This window comes from Cervus canadensis, chromosome 6 (genome assembly GCF_019320065.1).
Source record: "Cervus canadensis isolate Bull #8, Minnesota chromosome 6, ASM1932006v1, whole genome shotgun sequence".
NCBI lineage: Eukaryota > Metazoa > Chordata > Mammalia > Artiodactyla > Cervidae > Cervus > Cervus canadensis.
The window spans coordinates 80,442,539-80,465,204 of record NC_057391.1 but is presented as its reverse complement, the minus strand read 5'-3'; the positions used below and the strand labels follow the sequence as shown (position 1 = coordinate 80,465,204).

The window sequence follows — 22,666 nt, the reverse complement described above, 5'->3', positions numbered from 1 at the left end:
GTGCTCACATGTGCACATGTGCTTGCGTGTGTGCTCGTCTGTGTGCTCGTGTGTGTCCATGTGTGTTCACGTGTATATGTGCTCGTGTGCATGCAATCGCATGTGTGTATGTGCTCGTGTGCGGTCATGTGTGCGCTCACATGTGCACTCACATATGTGCTCGTGTGCGCTCATGTGTGTGCTCATGTATGTGCTCGTGTGTGCGCGCTCATGTGTGTCTGCTCACATGTGTGCTCACATGTGTGTCCTCACATGTGTGTGTGCTCGTGTGCGCTCATGTATGTGTGTGCTTGTGTGTGTGCTCACGTGTGTGCTCACGTGTGTGTGTGTGTCCACGTGTGTGCTCGTGTGTATACCCCCATGAGTGCCCTCGTCAGGGCCTTGCTGCTTCTAACCTCATAGACTGAGGTCACCTCGGGGTGAGGGATATTTCCTTCAGCAAAGGGAGAGACCCTGCAGGTTGAGGAAACAGTCCAGAGAGTGAACTGGGCTGGGAGCTTGGCCTTCCTAGGCCTGAACCAGGGCGTCTCCGCTGCCCTCCCCAGGACCCCTCTTCTCTGGCTCAGTGTACTGCTCCAGGGAGTGTCCTAGGCCTCCCTCCACCCAGCAGGCAAGACGAGCTGGGTTCAGGGGCGGAGCTGGGGCGTCAGCTATGTGGGGACGCAACCACCACCCCCCGCCCCGCACACAGCCCAGAACCTTTCTCCTGGTCCCTTTCCCCTCTTGCCATCCCCAGCCTTACCTCTTGGGGAGGACACGTAGCTCCTGGTTGGAGGTCCTCCTGAGCCCCCAGGCTGACACAAACTCGGAGCCAGGCCAGGGGCAGGGTAGCCCCACGCACAGGCCAGTGTGGGCATTCGGTTCAGTTCAGTCTCGCAAACACTGTGAAGCCCTGTTATGCACCAACACAGGCATGTCCCGGCCCATTCCCTGGGGTCTCCGAGGGTTTCCTCAGTGCCGTGGGGCAGGGCGGGGAGCCTGGGTGTGTAGGCTTCGGGCTAAGACTCACAGTGAAAGCCTCTCTCATTCATTCAGTCATCTGTTCATTCAGCGTGTTTTAAGTGCCAGGTACTTTTCTAGTGTTAAGGACACAAGTTCAAAAGAGCTATAATCTCTGCCCTCAATGCAGCCTCAGCCCTGAGTCCTGGTGAGTCTCCAAACTGTTTCTGAATTCAGTATCCATCTCCCGCTTTCTACCCCATTACCACCACCCAGGGAAGTCCGTGTTTAATTCATTTCGGTGGGTTTCTAGGGGCCCCTGTGCCTCCCCTCCCACCCTAGTCCATCTGCCACCTTCCTGCTTTTCTAATCAGGGTGGTATGTGAGAGGCGTGGTCTTCCTGAGATGGCTCTGATCGTACCCCGACTCCCATGACCCCCTTTCTTACCAGCTTGACTCAGTGTGGTATTCAAGGCCTTGCTTAGCTGGGCCCCAGCCCACGTCTACCCTCATCGCCTGGCAGTTTTCCCAAGACCCTGCTCACCAGATCTCTCTGCCTGTCTGGGAGAAACTGGGCAAGGTGTACCAGGGGAGGGAAACCCTCTCTCTGGGGTGAGAACTGACCCTGTATTCAGGATGAGGTCAGCCTGGGGGCCTCAGGGGCGGAGGCCCTTTGCTGGGACGTAGGACACAGGTTACTGGAACCCCTGGGTCTCAGTCAGAAGGATGCACCACTGCATGCTCCATCCTGGTAGGGCTCGGGTCCCTGGAAAGAGGGGCCATGAGTGGAGTGTTATACAAGGCCTCGCTATACATGGATGTGGGAGGGCCCAGCCAAGGCTGGGGTGAGGCTCCTGTGCTTGCGTGCCCTGCGCCCACCCTCCCCCCATCCCAGCCCACTGCCCTCACCCGGCCCCACCCTGCCACAGCCTCAGCTGTGCTATCTCCCACAGGCATTGACAGATGTGCTGCTGGGGCCACCAACATCTGTGGCCCGGGCACCTGCGTGAACCTCCCAGATGGATACAGATGCATCTGCAGCCCTGGCTACCGGCTACACCCCAGCCAGGCCTACTGCACAGGTGTCCACGCGGGCAGCTGGGACTCATTCGGTGGCTGGGGTGGGTGGGGGCAGGGCTGGGGGCCAGTCCAGAGGCCAAGGCAACTGAAAGTCCAAGCAGTGCTGTGTGGTTGATGGGCAGAGGAGCCACAGTTCCCATGGACAAAGCTAACCTTGACCCTGGGGAGTCTGGTCTCTGGAAATACCACCTGAGGAGTCTTCAGGAGAGTGGGAAGAACCCCTGGGCCTTGAAGCCCAGAAAAAAAACACCTTTTACTTGGAGCCCTCAGCTCTGAGATCAACCCACCCCTCAAACTGGCCATCTCACTGTCTGCATAGCAGACCGAAGCCTGACCTGCTGTCTCTACCACGGCCATTCCCAGGGGAGAGGTTTGGAGGCACAACACGTAAATCATCCAGTGTGGGCCTGATTCACTCCCCCACTATTTTATACAAGGGAGACACAGCCGCTGTGCCTTGAAGGAGAAAGGAAATGATCATGGGGCCCTGGGGAACGGGGACATGGGGCAGAGAAGGGGGTGCGGGGCCACTGCCCCAGGCCCTTGGTTCCTGAATGAGCCCAATGGATAGACTTCAAGGTCCCCAGGCTCAGAGATTTTTCATCTCTCCAGCCTCCTCTGCTCCCTTAGCCCCTCCTTGCCCCACAGCACCATCCCCTATCCAGCCCTTAGCATGGCAAGTGGCTCACAGGTACCCAAAGGAAGGCCTCCCTGACTGCCCTCCCCATCTCCCCCTGCTCAGATGACAATGAGTGTCTGAGGGACCCCTGCAAGGGAAGGGGACGCTGTGTCAACCGCGTGGGCTCCTACTCCTGCTTCTGCTACCCTGGCTACAAGCTGGCCGCCTCGGGGGCCACGCAGGAATGCCAAGGTAAGCTGAGCCGCCCTTGCTCCTGGAAGGGGTACAGGACCCCACAGGTAGTGTCTGGGTGGAGGAGGATCCAGGCATTTGCAGCACCTAGTCACAGCGCTACAGTGTGTGGAATGCGGGGACCGAGACCAGGGCTCAGACCTGGACCTGGGAGGAAGCAGAACCTACACTGAGGCTGAGGTCGCTGAGACCAGATGGAGGGGTACGAATCTGAAAGGCAGTAAAATATTCACCAACACTCCAAGAAACTGTGATGGGAGCCAAGAGTGTGAGGGGAAACCCCGGGACACGGCTGGAGATGAAGACAAGCAGCCAGGTCCCCAAATTCTGAGTGACAAGGAGCTTCTTTCCTGTTGGGTACAGAGGGTGACCTGTGAGGACACCAGCTGGGACTCCAGGCAGCCTGGGGATCAGGGGCGCCTTTGCTGGGAGATGCCTGCAAGCTTTAAGCTTCCCTGGGAAGCTCTGCATGGGGCCTTTCCAACAAAGGCCCTTTAATATGCAGCATTTATGCCGCGTGTGAAACTCTCCGCTTACATTTTTACTAACGAGTTTACAGAGAGTGGGATGCAGTGGTTTCCAAGCAGTGCCGTAAGACTCATAACCCAGTCGGAATCCTTCACCTGGAGAGTGGCCCTGCTGTTCTCAAGACTCGGGTTTCTGGTTCTGGCCCGGGAGCCGTGTGAGCTCTAGGGGAACTGCACTGAGTAAGGCGTGGACTCTGGCACTGCGGAATGAGGACGCACTGGTTCCGTATGGAAGAAAGTCTGAAGGTTTCCCACAGGGATGTTCGAGTGAGGCCAGAATAATAACAGCTACCGTTTAACGAGCTGTTCTCATGTGCCAGCGCCATCGTGAGCCCTTTATTTTGTGACACTCATCATCCCACCCAACCCCATGCAGTAGAAACCCTTATCCCCATTTCACAGTTTAACAAACTGAGGCTCAGAGAGGTGAACTGAAACACCCAGAGACCTCACACCTAGAGCCGTGGCTGAGCTGGAAGCAGAATCAAAATTGTCCTGGCCCCAAAGCATGGTTTGCTTCCAACACCCTCCCTCACACACACACACACACACACACACACACGCACGCACACACACACACGGTGAAGGAAAAGAGGAAGCGGAGGGTATTTCAGGGGAAGGGAAGCGCTTCTGCAGAGGGCAGAACCGTGAACAAGCCTGGCGCACTCTGGGAATAACGATAAATCCAGAGTGACGGGAGTGCCCGGTATGTGGAGGAAGTGGCGGGAACCGACGCCAGTTTGCTAAGTGTCTTGAGCGCCAGGCTGAAGTGCTTGGTCGCCGTCCCACAGACAGTGGCCGCCAGCAGAGGTCTGCAAGCAGAGGGCGGCGGTGCGGTCAGCTGGCTCCCAGGGAGGTGACTCAGGCAGCAGTGCTCAGAACAGCCTGGCGTTATCGAGGGCAGAGGCCTGGGGGCTAAGGGGCTTCTCTGGTGGGCTTTGCAGCCTTGGCAAGTGCTGTGGGCTGGAGGCACTGCTCCCTGCAGGCCCAGCCCAAGGTGCTGGCCCGGCACAGGCAGCGGCTGCGACAGGGAAGGGTGTGACCAGGTCTGACCCAGACGAGCGGTCCTGCCGCGTGCCAGCCTGAGTGTCTGGAGGTCTCTGCCAGCCTGTGCAGGCAGGAGGAGGCTGGAGGCTCAAGGTCAGCTCTCAGAGCTTCTCCAACAGGGCTTGGCTGCCACCTGATGAGGCCTCATCCGAAAACATCCACTTTCTAAATGTTGCTGCTCTCGTAAAAGAGTATCTCCTTATTTTAAATATTTTTATTTATAAATTATTTCATTAATTTATATAATTAATAGAAACCATTACAATTTCTGGAAAAAATTATTTGACTATTAAATATTTGAGCTTCCCCAAGCCTGCAATGCAGGATACCCAGATTCGATTCCTGGGACAGGAAGATCCTCTGGAGGAGGAAATGGCAACCCACTCCAGTATTCTTGCCTGGAGTATCCCATGAGCAGAGGAGCATCCCATGAGCAGAGGAGCCTGGTGGGCTACAGTCCATAGGGTAATAAAGAGTCAGAAATGACTGAGCAATAATTATTATTAAATAATAGTTTTAATTAAATATTTAAAATAACACTTGCTTTACTAGTAAATATGAGCATCTCTTCATGTGTTAGCCGTTGGGTTTCCTTACCTAAAAATTGCTTGTCCTCATCTTTTGCTCAGTTCAGTGGTCATTCCTGTTTTTCCTTGTGGCTATTTAGGAGTTCCTTATATGTTCCAGATACTTGCCTGGGTTTAGATATGATAATTTTTACGTCTTGTCCTCTGCCCATTGACCTTATCCACGAATCCTTCTTTGAACAGAAATTCATAGTTCTGGTGCATAGAAATTCACCTTTTTGCTTTATTTTTATGCTTTGAGGGATTTATGTAAAAATTCCTCCCCCACTGTAAGTCACAAATAGAGTCTACACCTTCCTTTATTACAGTTACAGTTTTGCCTTTCATGACATGTTCTTTTTATTTATTTATTTAATTTAGTTATGTATTTTATTTATTTGGTTGTGCTGGGTCTTAGTTGTTGCGTGTGGGATCTAGTTCCCTGATCAGGGACCCAACCCCGGTCTCTCACTTTGGGAGCACGAAGTCTTAGCCACTGGATCACCAGGGAAGTCCCTCACAACATGTTTTAATCCGTCTGGAGTCCATCCTTGTATGGGTGTTAAGACTGAGTCTTTTCCATTTCCATTTTTCTCCATAGAACACGTCAGTTTTCCAAGCCTTATCATCCAGCAGTCATCCTGGCCCCAGCAGTCCCTGAGTCCTTTAGCAAGTTTCCTTTCCTCTTCCACTGGGAATACAGCTTCCCAAAGTGAGGACCGGTTATTTCAGAATTGCCTGGAGAGCTATTAAAATGCAGGTTCCTAGGCCCACCCCAGTACTACTGGGTCAGAATCTCTGGATGTGGGCCTCGGAGTGCGCATTTTACCACTCTGCACTGAAGTGTTATGAGGTATTGCTCAGATGAAAACACTGTCTGAAAACAAATGCTTATTATTCCACTCAAGCAATAGGTAATTTGGGGATTCTGGGCTAGGCACTAAGGGCCTGGGAATAATAAGGCACATTCTCAGAATTCGTGGGGGTTGGGGGAAGCAGTTACTCACCCCTACGGATCCCTAAGGGAACCCTGGGAAGGGCCATGTGGGTTGGAGGGGCGAGGGCAGCCTCACTGAGAGATGGAAAGGAGACAGCCAAGCTGGTGGGTGTGAAGCCTCTCCAGGCAAGGAGGCAGAGCAGGCAGAAGCTCAGAAGCATGTTCCATGTGGCTGCTGAGGCTAGGAGGCGTGTGGGAGGCAGGAACCATGGTGAGAGAATCAGGCAGGGGCCAGGTCATGAGAGATCTAACATGCTGGGCAGAGGTGCTTGGGTTTTATGGAGCAGGTTTAGTGCTAGAATAATAATAATAATAATTGGAGAAGGAAATGGCAACCCACTCCAGTATTTTTGCCTGGAGAATCCCATGAACAGAGGAGCCCATAGACGGACTACAGTCCACAGGGTCACAGGGAGTTGGACGTGACTTGGCGACTGAGCACAATAATAATAATTCAGTGCTTACCTCGTGCCAGGCAGGCACTGTGCTAAGCCCTTCACCTGGATGACCTCATCTCATCTGCACAGAGCTTCAGTGTTGAACCGTTGCTGGGAGTGGGGGGTGGGGGGAAAAGGCGAGTCCTCTATTAATTTGACTGTGGTGGGCAGGGAATGGGGGGTGGCCAGAGCCATCTAGAATTGATAAATTGAACCCATCCTTGAAATGGGAGCAGGGCTCTGCTGGCCATCAAACCAAGCAGAGGCATTTGTGCGAATGAAGGCTTGGAGGCTAGACCAGCGGGGATCGGCAAACACAGCAAGGCTGGGATGAGGCCTTGTGAGGCAGTCTGAGCAGCAAGGAATCCTGGTAGGGCCTTAACAGAGAAGGCACGACCAGGCTTGGGCTTTCAAGCCATTATGGGGCTCCATTATGCTTTGGGACAATAGAAGAAACTACGGGAACAGATCCACAGCTGCCTAAGATACTATCTCTCACTGGCTGCTTAATTCCTAAACTTTTTTTCTTTTGGCTGCTCCACACAGCTTGCAGGACCTTAGTTCCCCAACCAGGGATTGAACTTAGGCCCCTGGCAGTGAAAGAACCAAGTCCTAACCACTGGACCACCAGGGAATCCCAATCCCTAACCTTTAATCCCTAACTATGGGCTTCCCTGGTGGCTCAGACGGTAAAGCGTCTGCCTGCAATGCAGGAGACCTGGGTTCAATCCCCGGGGTGGGAAGATCCCCTGGAGAAGGATATGGCAACCCACTCCAGTATTCTTGCCTGGAAAATCCCATGGACAGAGGAACCTGGTAGGCTACAGTCCATGAGGTCGCAAAGAGTCAGACACGACTGAGCGACTTCACTAACCTTTAAGTAGGCCCCTAAGAACTCTAGGAGCAGAGCTGTGGGGAAGGTATTGGGGTTAGGAGGGGGACTTTGGTGGTCTCCTCAGATAGTGCCATATGCACTGCCACCTGACCTCAAGACAAGCCCTTGCACTGGAGTGAGGAGACAGCTGTGAGGGTCTCCAAGGGCCCCCAAAATAGCCACCTTCCCTGGGAGAAGGGAACTCACGAGTTTGCAGAGGCTTGAGCTAGGTCAATCTGACTTGGCCTCAGAGCCCCTGCCGTTCATGGCTGTGGCAAGGATGTCTTCCCTGTCTGGGCCTCAGCATGGGCATCCCTGATCTTGGCCTCTGAGGGGATGCCCCGGGACCCCCTGCAGGGCTGGCCCCAACTCAGGACTCTTCTGTGTGTTCACAGACATAGATGAGTGTGAGCAGCCAGGAGTGTGCAGCCGGGGTCGGTGCACCAACACAGAGGGTTCCTACCACTGTGAGTGTGACCAGGGCTACATCATGGTCAGGAAAGGACATTGCCAAGGTAAGGAATGGGTCGCCCTCCTCCATCTCCTGTCCCTCCCCACCATCTCCTATCCCTCCCCACCATCTCCTATCCCTCCCCATCATCTCCTGGTCCCTCCCCACCATCTCCTGGTCCCTTTCCACAATCTCCTATCCCTCACCATCATCTCTTGGTCCCTTCCCATCATCTCCTGTCCCTCTCAACCATCTCCTGTCCCTCCCCATCATCTCCTGGTCCCTCCCCACCATCTCCTGGTCCCTTTCCACAATCTCCTATCCCTCCCCATCATCTCCTGGTCCCTCCCCATCATCTCCTGGTCCCTCCCCACCATCTCCTGGTCTCTTTCCACAATCTCCTATCCCTCCCCACCATCTCCTATCCCTCCCCACCATCTCCTATCCCTCCCCATCATCTCCTGGTCCCTCCCCACCATCTCCTATCCCTCCCCACCATCTCCTATCCCTCCCCATCATCTCCTGGTCCCTCCCCACCATCTCCTGGTCCCTTTCCACAATCTCCTATCCCTCACCATCATCTCTTGGTCCCTTCCCATCATCTCCTGGTCCCTCCCATCATCTCCTGGTCCCTCCCCACCATCTCCTGGTCCTTTCCACAATCTCCTATCCCTCCCCACCATCTCCTATCCCTCCCCATCATCTCCTGGTCCCTCCCCACCATCTCCTATCCCTCCCCACCATCTCCTATCCCTCCCCATCATCTCCTGGTCCCTCCCCACCATCTCCTGGTCCCTTTCCACAATCTCCTATCCCTCCCCACCATCTCCTATCCCTCCGCATCATCTCCTGGTCCCTCCCCACCATCTCCTGGTCCCTTTCTGCAATCTCCTATCCCTCACCATCATCTCTTGGTCCCTTCCCATCATCTCCTGTCCCTCTCAACTGTCTCCTGTCCCTCCCCATCATCTCCTGGTTCCTCCCCATCGTCTCCTGGTCCTTCCCCATGCACTGCCCACCACCAGCTCCCCTTCCAGCTTACCCCTGACTGTTCTCCTTGATGCTGAGCCCACTCCTGTGCACAAAGAGACCTGTCTAGGGATTCCAGGAGCATCTCTGTTCCCTTAGTGGGATTTTGGCATCCTGTCTGCCCTGACAGCATGGGAACAGAGTAACTTTATATAGATGAGATCCCAGGGGCTCCCCGCTGTGCACCTCTGCCCACCACTTGAGCCGCATGGTAGAGGGAAGGTTGACATCTGGGAGGGGCCTCAGGCATCAGGCTTGATCTACTGGCTAAAGCTTGTTAGGCTGTAAGCTGGACTGTATCCTTAGATGACCGTGTGTGGACACCTGACAAATGTTCATGCATTGGACCAATACATACTAGTTGAAAAAAATAAATGAATAAGCCCTCATCCCAGCTCCCTTTCCCAGTGTCACAAGTTGGCTGTGACATTGCCCACTGATGTCCTCACAAACTGCCAATGCCACTACTACAGAAGCAGAGTCCAGAGTCCCGGCAGGTCTTGACAAAGGGGAGAGGTTGCTAGGGGGTGTAGGACAGACACATCCCTGTCTGAATCTCCAGCATCTCACCTTCCCCTCTCAATGCCACCCGCTTTAAAGTCAGGCCCACTGTGATCAAAGCCAGAACCCACCCGCCTTGTCCTCATGAGCTTGCTGAACCACAGACAGTCTGGTATTTTCCAGGAGAAGGGAGAGTGAAGGGAGTTGGCATTTGATGGGTGACTGCTATATGTGCCAGGTGCTGGACTAGGGACTCAATAGATTGCCTCATTTAAGCATCCAGCATTATTCATTTGGCATGAGACCTGATTAAAAAGTAAAACCAAAGGAAATGAACTAGGAAAATCCAAGGACATCTAAAATCTCAAATTTATACTAACCAGTCCACATTGAATGCACAGGCTCTGGTGGAGACAGATCTGGGTTTGGCTTATTGTCTCAGTGTCTGAAGATGAAAACCATAATGCCCATCGCAGGGGCTCTGGTTAACCTGCTGAATAACCATGCAAAGTGTGCAGGCAGCCCTGCAGCAAGTAGGGGAGCCCGTTTTCTCTCATGTCTTGTCTCCCCCCAATGTCTGAGCCTGTGCCTCTGGATCGCCCCCTTCCTTTCCGGAGGAAAGGTCCCAGAAACACGCACCTTGGCTGGGAGGTCAGGCTGAGTTCCTGGCCCGTGGCAGACACTCTGAGTCTGTTGAAAGAAAGACTGATGTAGCCTGCACGCTCCTCCAGGTTTCCACCCGTAACCACAGCCCCGGCCCATCACCCTGGGAGCCCAGTCAACTTCCCCCTCCCTCTTTCTTCTTCCTCCAACTAAGAAACCACTCTCTCTCCACTTAAACTCCCAGTCTCTGGTGAAGGGCCCGAGTGGTCTGGACAGCAGCCCATCCAAAGTCTCCATGGCATTTCCGTCGTCCCGGGATTCTGGGTTCCCACGGAGAGGGGCAAGTTCCCCTGCAGACTGCCAGGGCTCCGCTGTCCTCCACCTACCGCCAAGGCCGCCCATGGGTCCAGCCCCTGCGGGAGCACCCTCCCCACCTTGGGCTCTCACAGCGCCCTTCCATCTCCTCCAGCAGAGACTGCAGTGCTGCTTAGAGAAGCTCCACCATCTGCCCGGTGTACAGACAGCAGGCTGGCAAGCTGGTCCCTGGGGTGACTGTTTCCCGGGGTCTTCTGGGGTCTTTCCAGCAGCCTCATACCAAGAGGATGTGAAGCTTTAGTGAATCACATGGTCTCATTCTTTGGTCAGCAAATGCTTCTTGAGCGCCAGCTGTGTCCCAGCCATGGGCCAAGAATACAGCCATAAAAAAGACAGACAGCGCCTGCCCCCCAACGACTAGGGTAAAACCTTTACCAAAACATACCATAATCTTAGGTTAAAATTTAAACCCTAGAAGAGGCAAAAAACATCTGGCTCTCATCCAGGCGCCGAAAGGTTGGTGGGACAGCCTCAGGATATCTGGTGACTTCAGAGCCTGTGCTTTTAACAGGGAGTCCATTTCATCCATGGCTTGGCTAGTGGCTCTGATATATCAGCCCCCATTTAGAAGAGGCCCGCCCTGGTTCAGGTAGAGACTGGGGGCTGCTTTGACCCTCTGTCCCCCACCCCCGCCCCCACCTCCCAGGCATGAACATCACTGGCTGGGGCTCTGGTCTGGGGAAGGAAGCCAGCGGTAGTGTGCCAGGATAGGCTGGGTTATGCTGCAGTAACAACCAGCCTCAATCTTAGTGTCATGTAGGACATAGCAGACTTGATATCTGACCAAAGCCGCATATCCATCATGGGTCTGCTGGGGGTCCTGCCCCATGTCTTCTCACCCTTGAACCAGGCTAAAGGAATAGCATCTTGAACGTGGCCATTGTCCGTGGAAGAAAGCACTCTGTAAGGCTGCACACAAATAAGTGTTTGGGCCCATAGATTACACACGTGATATCCACTCCAAGCTACTGGCCAGCAGTAGTCCTCCTGCCCCACCCAATCGCAAGGGACCAGGAGGCATAAGCCCACCACGACCCAAAAAGTGAGAGCTGGAATTCTCAGGGAAGCAGCATTTGTCCCACAGGTCTCCTAATGCCCAACATGATGCACTTCCAGCACCACCTCTGCAGGTGTGCCCAGAACATTTGGGGCAGGGCAGAGCTCAGAGCCTTTTGCTCCCGCTAAGTCTAATCTCCTTCTGATGTTGCCTGACCCTGCAGGAGAGGTCCAAAGACTCCGGTTTTCCTCGGTGTGGTCTTAGAGGAGGATGCTTGCCTCCTTCTCTTTCTCTTCGTTCCCGAGTCTCGCATCCCTGAAGCAGACTTTTGGCTCATTCCCAATGGCTTTGCCCATCTTGCTTCTGGTATCTTAGCCAGGACCGGTAGGCCAGGGTGCTGGCCAAAGGCGGTGGCCCTACCTTCCACCTCCATCTTATTCTCTCCAGTTCTGTTTTTACAGAAGCTTCTAGAATAGTTTAGCCTGGTATCACCACAGCCCAACAAGGGGTTCTTGGCTGCCCTCTTTCCTGAGATGAGCCTTATCTCAGTGTCCCTGAGATTGCGCAGGAGCTCTGGGTATCTCCTAGTACACACACCCCTGAAACACCCTCTGCTGTGTGTATGTCTTCCTCATGTGGACCCGCAGGGGGAAGTTTTGGCCGTGAGAGGTGATCGGTTCCCCGGAACAGAGGGCTTTGATGTACCCAGTCTTCTGCAGACCAAACAACCTCAGAGGAGATTCATTTTCACCCTCCACTTCCAGGCCCATGTCCTGTTTTATCATGACAGCTGCTGCCTTGAGTCCTTTTGCAGGAAGCCTGTGTTCTGACCCTTGGCCCTGCCTCCTGCCTTTCTCTTCTCCCTGGGTCCTGAGCAGGTCTTCCTCCTGGTCAGTAGGGTCTCTGAATCTCCATGAGGAGGTGGACTTCCTGTGGGAAGGTGACAATTACCCACACAGGGAGGGTGAACCCTCCTGTTTCCTCCGGAGCTCAGCCAATCTGTCTGTAGTGAAGAGTGACTGGGAGTCTGCACACTGGGCCGGAAGAGCCAAATGTCTTCCTGCTGTCCTGACCCAGAGTTCAGTCCCCGGGTTCTGACCTCCCCAACTCGGCCCAGGTCGCTGGGGTGCCTTGGAGGCTGGACTCCCCAGCATGCCAGCTTTGCATTGGGCAGAGCCCTGTGTGCCGTTCCTGGGAGCAAGCTTGCCCTCCACCCCCTTGTTCTCATCTCCCAGGACTGGCTCCTCTCCCTCCAAGGCTCACCCCTCTCCCTCCATGGCTCACCCCTCCCCCTCTTGTCTGATCGGTGTTCAGACTCTTCCTTTCGGGCTGGCTTTCCTGAATCTCAGCAGAGTGGGCGTGGTTCTCAGCTGGAAGAAAATTCCCCTCTCCAACAGCCTTTCTAGCCTCTGCGTCAGCCTCAGCCTCGCTCTGCATCAGCCTCAGGGCTGGTCTTGACCACATCAAAGACTGGGGGAGTCATCCTCAGTCCTCATTTCCGGGTGCCGGGAAGCCCGTTTTTGCCTTCATTGCCCAGCTAGGATCTATTCTGGGGTCTCTGGGGCTTCTGTGCCAAGCACGTCCTATCCCATCATCATCACCCCTTGTAAACGAACAAGGGAGAGATGAAGGCCCTCCCCAAGAGTCCAGCTCATGACGTCGAGCCCTCTCACCCTCCCCAAGCTAGCGAGAGCATGGCCTCCCGCAGCAGGGCTTCTCCCTTCCTCAAGGTCTTCCATCTCTCTTTTGTCCAGGACGGTGGGTGGGAGGTGGGGCTGGGAACACAGGAGAACACTCACATTTTCCTAGTTTCCATCTGTACAGAAACTGACACCCTCCTTCTCTCTGACCGAGGGCAGAGTCAAGGATGTGCTCCTTCACAGCCCACCCGCGGGCCGTGGTTCCCAGCGATGACCAAGGCAGGGGCTGTTATTTTTTCAGATATCAACGAATGCCGTCACCCTGGCACCTGCCCTGATGGGAGATGCGTCAACTCCCCCGGCTCCTACACTTGCCTGCCCTGCGAGGAGGGCTACAGGGGCCAGGGCGGGAGCTGTGTAGGTGAGGGCTGCCTGCCAAGGCACAGAGGGGGCTGTTTGGCCTGGGGACCCTGGGTTGAGCCCACACATGGTGGCGGGGGGCGGGGGGTGGGGCGTGGGCAGAGGGAAATGGCTTGGAGGCTATTGTCCTTCGTGACCCAGCTGGGTTTCCAGATGATGTTGGGGATGAGGTGGGTGTGCTTCAGTTACTGGTGCTCTGCCCTCTGAATCAGCCAGGGTGGGGGGGCCCCTTAGGCTCCTTGGCCATATCCGTCCAGGAGCTACATACAGCTCAAGGTTCCAGAGGCTTCTGTGGCTGGGTTCTGCTAGGTAGGCTGAGGGTGCCACGCGTCTTTTGGAAGAGGCTGATGCCAGTGGTGTGGTTCTCCGGGAGGAGGGGTCTTCTGCCCTCCTGGACCTCAAGAGCAACCTCTAACAGCAATGCCTAGAAAACGGCAGTGCTGTTCTCCGGAGGTCGGGGGGTGGGGGTGCATGTCAGCCATAGGAGGAAAGTGCTTTCCCTCAGCCCCCGCAGGAAGAAGGGCCCAGGGCTCGGGATGCCAGGAGGGACTGAGTCGTGAATAGAGGCTTTGAGGCTCTGGAGAGGGCAGGCGTTTCCCAGGCCCTTGAGACTGCCGCTCAACCGCCCAGGCAGAACTTGGCCTCTCTCTGTGTTACCCACTTGCCTGCTGAAGCTGGTGGGTGGGCTGAGAACATGGGGCTTAAACATACCCGTTTGGTTGGCGGGGAGGAGACCAGAGAGGTTCAGACTCACTCTAAGGTGAGGCAGGAGTCTTTAGACACTTGCCCCCAAGTGTCCTCAGATGGGCCAAACCAGTCCCAGGGCTAGGTGGGGATCTGGACCCCCTTTTGTAGGAACTTGCAGGGTGCCATGTGTCACTGGATGGAGCTGAAGTCAGCTCAGGGATGGGAGTTAGTTCTGCGGGGGAAGGGCCCCCGGCCGAGGTAGATGGGTCCAGGGGCAGGAATGACCTCTGGTTCTTCTTAGGGTGCTAGGTCCCCTTGGAATGCTGGTTCCCCGGCCCTGTAACAGAGACGCTTTTGGCCTGATGCTGGAGGCTGCGTGGGGGACAGGACGTCAACTTGGACTTCTCTCCCACAGATGTGAATGAGTGTCTGACCCCTGGGGTCTGCGCCCACGGAACATGCATCAACCTGGAGGGCTCATTTAGATGCTCCTGTGAGCAGGGCTACGAAGTCACCCCAGATGAGAAGGGCTGCCAAGGTACAAGGATCCGAAGCCCCCTTTGTCCATCCACGGCACGTCCGCCTGCAGCTCCTTCCCTCTGGCCCACATCCCTGAGCTGACCCAACACAGCACTGCTGCACACTGTCTTTCCCCGACAGCCCCCCAACCCCACCCCGCCCCGCCCTGCCAACCTCCGGCTAGCCCGGCATGTCTGTCCTGCAGAGAGCCCCACACAGAGCTCAATGGCCTGTTTCAGATGTCGACGAGTGTGCCATCCGGGCCTCGTGCCCCACGGGCCTCTGTCTCAACACGGAGGGCTCCTTTACCTGCTCGGCCTGCGAGAGTGGGTACTGGGTGAATGAGGATGGCACCGCCTGCGAAGGTAACCCTGGGAAGGGGGTCGGCCAAGGGGGACTGACAGCACAGGCCCTTCGACCTCCCAAAGAACCCTCCGTTTGTCGCCTGGTTTGGGGTTGATGCTGGGGGTCTCCAGGCTAGGCGAGAGGACCCTGTGAATGGACTTGAGCTTCTGTTTTCTCCATGAAAACAGAAGGAGAAGGGAGTCACAGCGACAAAGGGGAAGGAAGCTGATGGCCGAGCCACCCCAGAAGCATCCCTGGGGAGAGGGTGCGGGGGTGCCCTGTAGGAGGCCCAGAGCCAGGGGCTCCCCTTCCTCGGGGGCCCGCAGAGTCCAACAAGCTCAGAGAGGGAGCCAGAGGCACAGGGTGGTTCTGGCCTAGCCAGGTGGAAGGAGGCATCCCCGGGCCCCCCGCGTGACTGACTGGCTGGCTGTCTACCCCAGACCTAGACGAGTGCGCCTTTCCGGGAGTCTGCCCATCCGGAGTCTGCACCAACACTGCCGGCTCCTTCTCCTGCAGGGACTGCGAGGCGGGCTACCAGCCCAGCGCCCTGGGCCACAGCTGTGAAGGTGAGAGGCCCCCACGGGGAGCAGGAGACTAACCCTTCACCCTCAGAGAAGCGAGCTCGCCTCGGAGGGTGGGCTAGCTGGGGACGCCTATTCTTGCCCTCCCTCCCTAAACAGGAGTCAGAAAGGCAACTGCAGATCTGGGTCTAGGGGTCCAGTGAGCCATTGGACCAGAGCTTCAGTGCTTGTCTGAATCACGGGGAGTTTGTTTGATAGACATGCAACTTTCAGGCCTTGTCAGACCAGCTAAATCTGTCTGCTGGGGAGGCCTTGGGATCTGTTATCTAACAAGCTACTCAAGGGTTCCTTGTAAAGGTGGGTGCTGCGACATTATTCGAAAGACCCTGGCCAGTACCGGGCCATCTGTGAAAGAAAGTGAAAGTGTCAGTTGCTCAGTCGTGTCCGACTCTTTGTAACCCCATGGACTGTATGGACTATAGTCCTCCAGGCTCCTCTGTCCATGGGATTCTCCAGGCAAGAATACTGGAGTGGGTTGCCATTTCCTTCTCCAGAGGATCTTCCCTCCCAGGGGTGAAACCCAGGTCTCCTGCATTGGCAAGCAGATTCTTTACCAGGGAAAGGAATCTGAACCACCAAAGAAGTCCCAGGGCAATCTGTAGGCCAATTTAAATGATCCACTTTCTGTTACCTCCTCAGGTTCTCTGTATCCGCTTCCTTGGCTTATTTCTCAGTTGTTTTCCTGTTGTTTCTGTAAAATCTCAGCCATGATGAGGGCAGTAGGGTTTGGCCACCCTAGGCCAGGGTTGCTGCTGGGAGAGACCAGGTGTCCCCGGGGCGGGCACAGTGTGGGCATCGGGAGGCCAGAGGAGCCTGCTGGACTGGGCTGGGGCAGGATGGAAGAAGCTGCAGCCATCCTGCTCCCCAAAGGCTCCCTGGCCAGCTTCTCCCAGCCCTGCCAGTTTACGAGAGGATGGCGCTCCTATGGGTCCAGTCTCCTGGGGCAGACCTCCAGGTCCTCTGGAGACCTCCCTGTTGATCCCTGCCCTTGGAAGGTCTTCCCATCAGTTCCGCCTCCCCACCCCACCCCTCTGCACTACCATCTCCTGGTGTGGCCCTGCAGATGTGGACGAGTGTGAAGACCCCCAGAGCAGCTGCCTGGGAGGCGAGTGCAAGAACACGGCTGGCTCCTACCAGTGCCTCTGTCCCCCGGGCTTCCAGCTGGCCAACGGCACGGTGTGTGAGGGTGAGTGGCTCAGGTCTCCCCGGCCGGGAACGGGGTGGGGCGGAGGGTTTGCCTACATCGCGCACTCCCCGGGAACATCCCCGCCCCGGGGGAGACACCGGGAGACACCACCTGCTCATCTGCCCGCAGATGTGGACGAGTGTGTGGGCGACGACTACTGCGCACCGCGCGGCGAGTGCCTCAACAGCCACGGGTCCTTCTTCTGTCTCTGTGCGGACGGCTTCGTCAGCGCAGACGGGGGCACCAGCTGCCAGGGTGAGAAGCCGGCGGCAGGGGGCGTTAGAGGTCATCCTGCGTACTGATGAAACGCTCGCGGTCCACCTGGGATGGGAAGATGGGAGCCTGAGTGATGAGGTTGGGAGCCAGGCGTCAGGGAGGGTCTCGGAGCCCTCCTCCACGGCTTCTCCACGATGCCTAAGGCAGGTGCCTTCGCCCTCTGCCCTGCCCGGCTCCGGGGCTCCACGCCCACCCGCGCCTCTGGCTTCCAGCTCTGGACTCTCGCTCAGATCTTCCAGGCCTTTCCCACTTCGGGCCACTCCCTGGCCGTCCTCTGGGCGAAACCGCACAAGGCCCTGGGGGCCCATGGCTGGCCCTGCTGACAAACGTCTCTGTTCTAGATGTGGACGAGTGTGCAGTCACGGACCGGTGTCTCGGGGGCCAGTGTGTTAACACCGACGGCTCCTTCAACTGTGTGTGTGAGACTGGCTTCCAGCCCTCCCCGGAGAGCGGGGAGTGTGTGGGTAAGGGCTCTGCACCACATTGACAGACAGGCACCTCCACCCTGCCAGCTCCTCAGCTCCCTGGGGCCAGGAACCCCAGCTTCGAGCACCTTCCATAGATAAATCATCCAATGGATAATGTCTTTATTCAGCCTCTTCTGACTCAGGGATTGCCCCCAGGATGTCCTTGTGCTATAGCAGAGGACAGAATCTAGTTTTTTAAAAACCAAATGGATGCAATAGACATTTACACCACCTGGGTTCAACGTCTTTTGTTGGGACAAATAGACAGTTATGGATAATCTTGAAACTAAGCAAGGGAGGCATATGAAGACAGCTCTCCATAATACACTTTGGGAAAGGTTTTATATAGCGAGAAGTAGACAGTGCTCTGCTGTGGAGAGAAGGGTGTGGGGGAAAGGAGTGTCACAGAGGCCGAGAGCTCTTCTCCTGGACAATCAGGCCTGCGGGTCAGGGGAAAGGGTCCTGAACTTGACATTTTGGGGTTGAAATGAGCATAGTGGTTTGGAACCAATCAAGAACCTCAGAAGTTGAGGGGCATGACCTTGTAATGCCAGAGAGATGGGGTCGGGGTAGTGACCTGGTCACTTCTGTCCCCTCCCCTGGCCCTGGGGACAGACATTGACGAGTGCGAGGACCTCGGGGAACCGGTGTGCGGGGCCTGGAGGTGTGAGAACAGCCCTGGCTCCTTCCGCTGTGTCCTGGGCTGCCAGCCTGGCTTCCACGTGGCCCCAACGGGAGACTGCATTGGTGAGTGGGGAGGGGGCGTGCGGGCGGGGAGGCCTAGGACCACATCTACTTTCCACGTATCTGGCTAGAAACTATTTTTGCAGCTGTTTGTGTGTTTTCCATACAGCAGCGCTTACACAAAAATTGAAGAGGACTGTTTAGTTTTCTCACTCTGTGTTCAGGAGTTAGTTTTCAGAGATCTTGGTGTTAATAAGCCAGATAAATAAGCATTCCCAGCGAATAGAGAGCACGCCCTACACTGCAGCCCGCCCTGTCCCACAGACATAGACGAGTGTGCCAACGACACGGTGTGTGGGAGCCACGGATTCTGCGACAACACGGACGGCTCCTTCCGCTGCCTCTGTGACCAGGGCTTCGAGACCTCGCCCTCCGGCTGGGACTGCGTTGGTGAGAAGCCTGTGGGCTAGCCAGCTCTGAACCAGGGAAGGGAAGGCTCTTGGGCCCTTGACCCCATCTCCACAGATCTTGGCTGCCCTGCATAGAGGGGCCCTAGGGCCCTCCTGCTGAAATGTTCAGGGTCACGTGGCTCCATACGGGGCCCCCAACATAGAGTGACAAGGAAGGGGGATTTCAGCTCCTCCGACAGAGGATGAGATGGTTGGATGGCACATCACCGACTCAATGGATATGAGTTTGAGTAAAACTCCGGGAGTTGGTGATGGACAGGGAGGCCTGGCGTGCTGCAGTCCATGGGGTTGCAAGGAGTCGGACACGACTGAGCGACTGAACTGAACTGAACTGAACTACAGGGGCACCTTGGGCTTCCCAGGTGGCTCAGTGGTAAAGACACCACCTGCCAATGCAGTAGATGGAGGAGACGTAGGTCCGATCCCTGGGTTGGGAAGATCCCTTGGAGTAGGAAATGGCAACCCACTCCAGTATTCTTGCCTGGAGGATTCCCATGGATAGCGGAGCCTGGCGGGCTACAGTCCATGCATGGGGTCACAAAGAGGGGCACCCGATTTGCGCAGTGGAGCACACACACCCCCACAGGGGCACCGTGGCAAGGTTATCAGGGAAGCGAGGCCCCGTTTTACCAGCAGGGGGAGCAAGCTCACTAGTGAAGGCGCCACCCTTCCCCAGAGACTCAAGGGGTCAAGAGGCACGCTTGGGGAACGTGCAGAAGGAGGAACCCTTCCTCTTTGTCCATTTATGGGCCCTTTTCTGCCACCCTTCTCCTCCCCCGCCCCCCCCCACCATCCCTTCTGCTCACCTGGTCCTCCTTCCTGCGAAGTCACACCCACTTCCCCCTCTTCCCTAGACCCTAGCCTGTTTCTGTGGGGGATGGGGGAGTGGGGGGATGTGACGGGAATGTGCCCGCGGGGCTGGAGGCAGGGGCAGGGGCCTGGGCTGCCTCTCCCTTGCTCACGAGCCGGTCCTCCTGTCTGGCAGACGTGAACGAGTGTGAGCTCATGCTGGCAGTGTGCGGGGCGGCGCTCTGCGAGAACGTGGAGGGCTCCTTCCTGTGCCTCTGCGCCAGCGACCTGGAGGAGTACGACGCTCAGGAGGGGCGCTGCCGCCCGCGGGGGGCTGGAGGTGAGCCCCGCGCCCCACCCTCACGGTGCACCCCCCGCTGTCTGGCGTACACAGCGCTTCCTCTACTCCAGCTCTTGATCCGCGGTGTGGGCAGGAGAGCATCTTGGGGCCGGAGTGCGGAGGGGTGAGGAGTCTGAGTGTGGAGCAAAGTCGGCTAAGCCCCAGGAACTTCCAGGAGGTTGCGGGGCTGTGACGACCCTACAGGAGGCTCGAGAAGCTCTAATGCCAGCTTGAGGGGGTTGGGCCCAGGGACCTCAGATTGAGCCTTGGTTGTTATTGTTCAGTTGCCAAATCGTGTCTGACTCTTCGTGACCCCATGGACTGCAGCACACCAGGCTTCCCTGTCCCTCACCATCTGAGCCTTGGAGGGACCCTGAGTCAAACCCCAGGAAGCTCTTGGGTGAGGGAGGCCCTGAAACTGAGCTAAGCTCGACTCTCCCATCCCACTCCACTCCAGAGCTGCAGGGTTCAGCCTCTCAGCCCAGGACTAGGACTCAGCTGGCCTTCTCTGACTTGGGGGAAAGCAAGCAGGACCTGGAACGAGGACAGGTGGGAGGGGCAGGGATTCAGTGTGACACAGAGGAATGGAACGGTGTACTATGCCATGCCCATATGGTGCGGTGTGCCCGGGACTGGGGCCACCCCACTGCTGGGGAGGAAGGCAGGATGGTATCTTGGAAAGAGCAGGGGTGTGGCACCAGAGGAACTGGGGTCACTTCCCTGATCTGCCGCTAGGTGGCTCCTGCAAGTCACCGAGCTTCTCCAAGCCTCAACTGCCTCTTCTATAAAAGAAAGCTGATGATAATAAGCTCTTCATAAGGCTTATCAAGTGAGATAATAAAAGTACACTGTAATGTTCCATATAAATGTTTAAAATTTAAATAAATTCAAAGGCCAGGGTGCCCCAGGGGACCATGAACAGACGTTAATAAGGGACGTCTGTCACACACAGGTCCGAGTGTCCCTGAGGCCCGGCCAGGGGCACACCCACCAGGCCCCGTCCGCATGGAATGCTACTCTGGACAGAAGGACCAGACGCCCTGCTCCAGCCTTCTGGGCCGGAACACTACGCAGGCCGAGTGCTGCTGCACCCAGGGCACCGGCTGGGGGGATGCCTGTGACCTGTGCCCAGATGAGGACTCAGGTAAGGCCCCCAAGGGTCCCAGGTCCTCTCAGGGTCGGCTCTGCAGGGTGACACAGAAAGAAGTGGGGGGCGGGGAGGGGGTGGTGGCAGAGTCTTTCTCTCTGAGAAAGATGCCTCCCTGCACAGTTGAATTCAGCGAGATCTGCCCTAGTGGGAAAGGCTACATCCCCGTGGAAGGAGCCTGGATGTTTGGACAGACCACGTACACAGGTAATCTCCCCAAGACCCTCCTCCCCAAACACCACTCACCTCAGTGGGCCTGGCCTGGTACTCCAAGAGGCCTCTGCGTGCAGGCCCCACATCTCAGGTTGCTTCTAACCTTCCTGTCCCAAGGCTGCAGATCTTTAGCTGGAAGTTCTGACCTGAGCTCCTCCTGGATTGTCCGGGCAACCCCACTTTGGTTTCTCTGCTCCCCGAGGCTGAGCCCTCCAGAAACAAGCTATGATGCCTTGACTAACCCAGTCCCAGGGCACAGCGACAGAGGCCAAAGGCAGCTGCTGATCTTCCTGGCCCCACTTACAGAGCCAGAAACTTTGGGGAACTCATTCTCAGAAAGGGTGGTTCGGGTGTGGACTCATACCTGAAACTGGAAAAGGAAATAGCAGAAACGGAAATGGTTCTCCTTGAGTGCTTGTTATGTGCCAAGCACTATTTTAAGCACCTTACATGCGTTAACATCTCAACCCCCATAACAACTCTACAAGGTTAAGGAGTAGGAGCCACATTTTCTAGGTAGGGAACTGAAGCAAGGGACAACCTAAGCAATTGGCCCAATGTCACCTGCCCATCCAGTGGCAAGGCTGGGATTCGGCCCCAGTCAGTCTGGCTTTGGAGCCCCTAGATCTAAGGACTGCCTCATCCCGCATTTCGCCTTGCCCTCACTCAGCTCTGCCCTCCCACAGATGCTGACGAGTGTGTGATGTTTGGGCCCGGGCTCTGCCGGAATGGCCGGTGTCTCAACACGGTGCCCGGCTACATCTGCCTATGTAACCCTGGCTACCACTACAATGCCGCCCGCAGGAAGTGTGAGGGTGAGGACGCTCGCCACCCCTCCCCACCCCAGGGCCCACAGCTGAATGCTCCCTCACCCCCTGCCAGGCAGCCCAGTTCTGGCTGGGAGTGTCCCCCTTCCCGGGGAGGATGCCCGCTGTAGCAGGCGGGTCTGAGGTTGGTGGGAGGGACCTACTGGCAAGCCATCCTTGGGCTGGGGCCTCCCAGACTAGGTGGGAGGTGGGGGGGCATTATCAGTTACGAGAAACACCCCCTTCCCTGAAGGCTGCAGTGGGTGGGCACAGCGCGTGGGCACTGCCCCCGATGTTCCTCCCCATCTCCCTGCCTCCCAGATCACGACGAGTGCCAGGACATGGCCTGTGAGAATGGCGAGTGTGTGAACACGGAAGGCTCCTTCCACTGCTTCTGCAGCCCACCCCTCACCCTGGACCTCAGTCAGCAGCGCTGCGTGAACAGCACCAGTGGTGTGGGTCAGTAGGGGTGGGGGTGGGGTGGGCATGGGGTGGGGGCAGAGGCAGCAGGGGGAGCAGACCGGGGCTGGGGAGGCTCATGTGTCCTGCGCCCCCAGAGGACCTGCCTGACCACGACATCCACATGGACATCTGCTGGAAGAGAGTCACCAATTACGTGTGCAGCCACCCCCTGCACGGCCGCCGCACCACCTACACGGAGTGCTGCTGCCAGGACGGCGAGGCCTGGAGCCAGCAGTGCGCCCTGTGCCCGCCCAGGAGCTCAGGTGAGAAGGCAGGAGGTGGGGACGGCGGCAGAGCTGGGCCCCCCGGGGCAGGGTGTGTCCTCGGAAAGGGTGGGGGG

General features: G+C 56.7%; 1 protein-coding gene and 1 non-coding gene across 4 annotated transcripts in view; one reads left to right on the top strand and one right to left on the bottom strand.

The window, feature by feature from the left end:
* LTBP2 (latent transforming growth factor beta binding protein 2) overlaps nucleotides 1–22,666 on the top strand; it is a 106,123-nt gene that overhangs the window by 79,486 nt on the left and 3,971 nt on the right. For all 3 annotated transcript variants that reach the window (XM_043472546.1, XM_043472547.1, XM_043472545.1), the window contains exons 16-33: nucleotides 1,893–2,021; nucleotides 2,762–2,890; nucleotides 7,734–7,853; nucleotides 13,236–13,355; nucleotides 14,457–14,579; nucleotides 14,800–14,925; nucleotides 15,346–15,471; nucleotides 16,550–16,672; nucleotides 16,802–16,927; nucleotides 17,290–17,412; nucleotides 18,031–18,162; nucleotides 18,424–18,549; nucleotides 19,555–19,698; nucleotides 20,651–20,842; nucleotides 20,969–21,052; nucleotides 21,745–21,873; nucleotides 22,186–22,323; nucleotides 22,422–22,589. In XM_043472546.1, coding sequence (XP_043328481.1) covers nucleotides 1,893–2,021; nucleotides 2,762–2,890; nucleotides 7,734–7,853; nucleotides 13,236–13,355; nucleotides 14,457–14,579; nucleotides 14,800–14,925; nucleotides 15,346–15,471; nucleotides 16,550–16,672; nucleotides 16,802–16,927; nucleotides 17,290–17,412; nucleotides 18,031–18,162; nucleotides 18,424–18,549; nucleotides 19,555–19,698; nucleotides 20,651–20,842; nucleotides 20,969–21,052; nucleotides 21,745–21,873; nucleotides 22,186–22,323; nucleotides 22,422–22,589 — 2,358 coding nt within the window. The remainder of the gene's footprint in view (nucleotides 1–1,892; nucleotides 2,022–2,761; nucleotides 2,891–7,733; nucleotides 7,854–13,235; nucleotides 13,356–14,456; nucleotides 14,580–14,799; nucleotides 14,926–15,345; nucleotides 15,472–16,549; nucleotides 16,673–16,801; nucleotides 16,928–17,289; nucleotides 17,413–18,030; nucleotides 18,163–18,423; nucleotides 18,550–19,554; nucleotides 19,699–20,650; nucleotides 20,843–20,968; nucleotides 21,053–21,744; nucleotides 21,874–22,185; nucleotides 22,324–22,421; nucleotides 22,590–22,666) is intronic.
* Nucleotides 7,026–7,098, bottom strand: TRNAE-UUC. Its single transcript has one exon. It is a non-coding gene; the product is annotated as a tRNA-Glu (tRNA).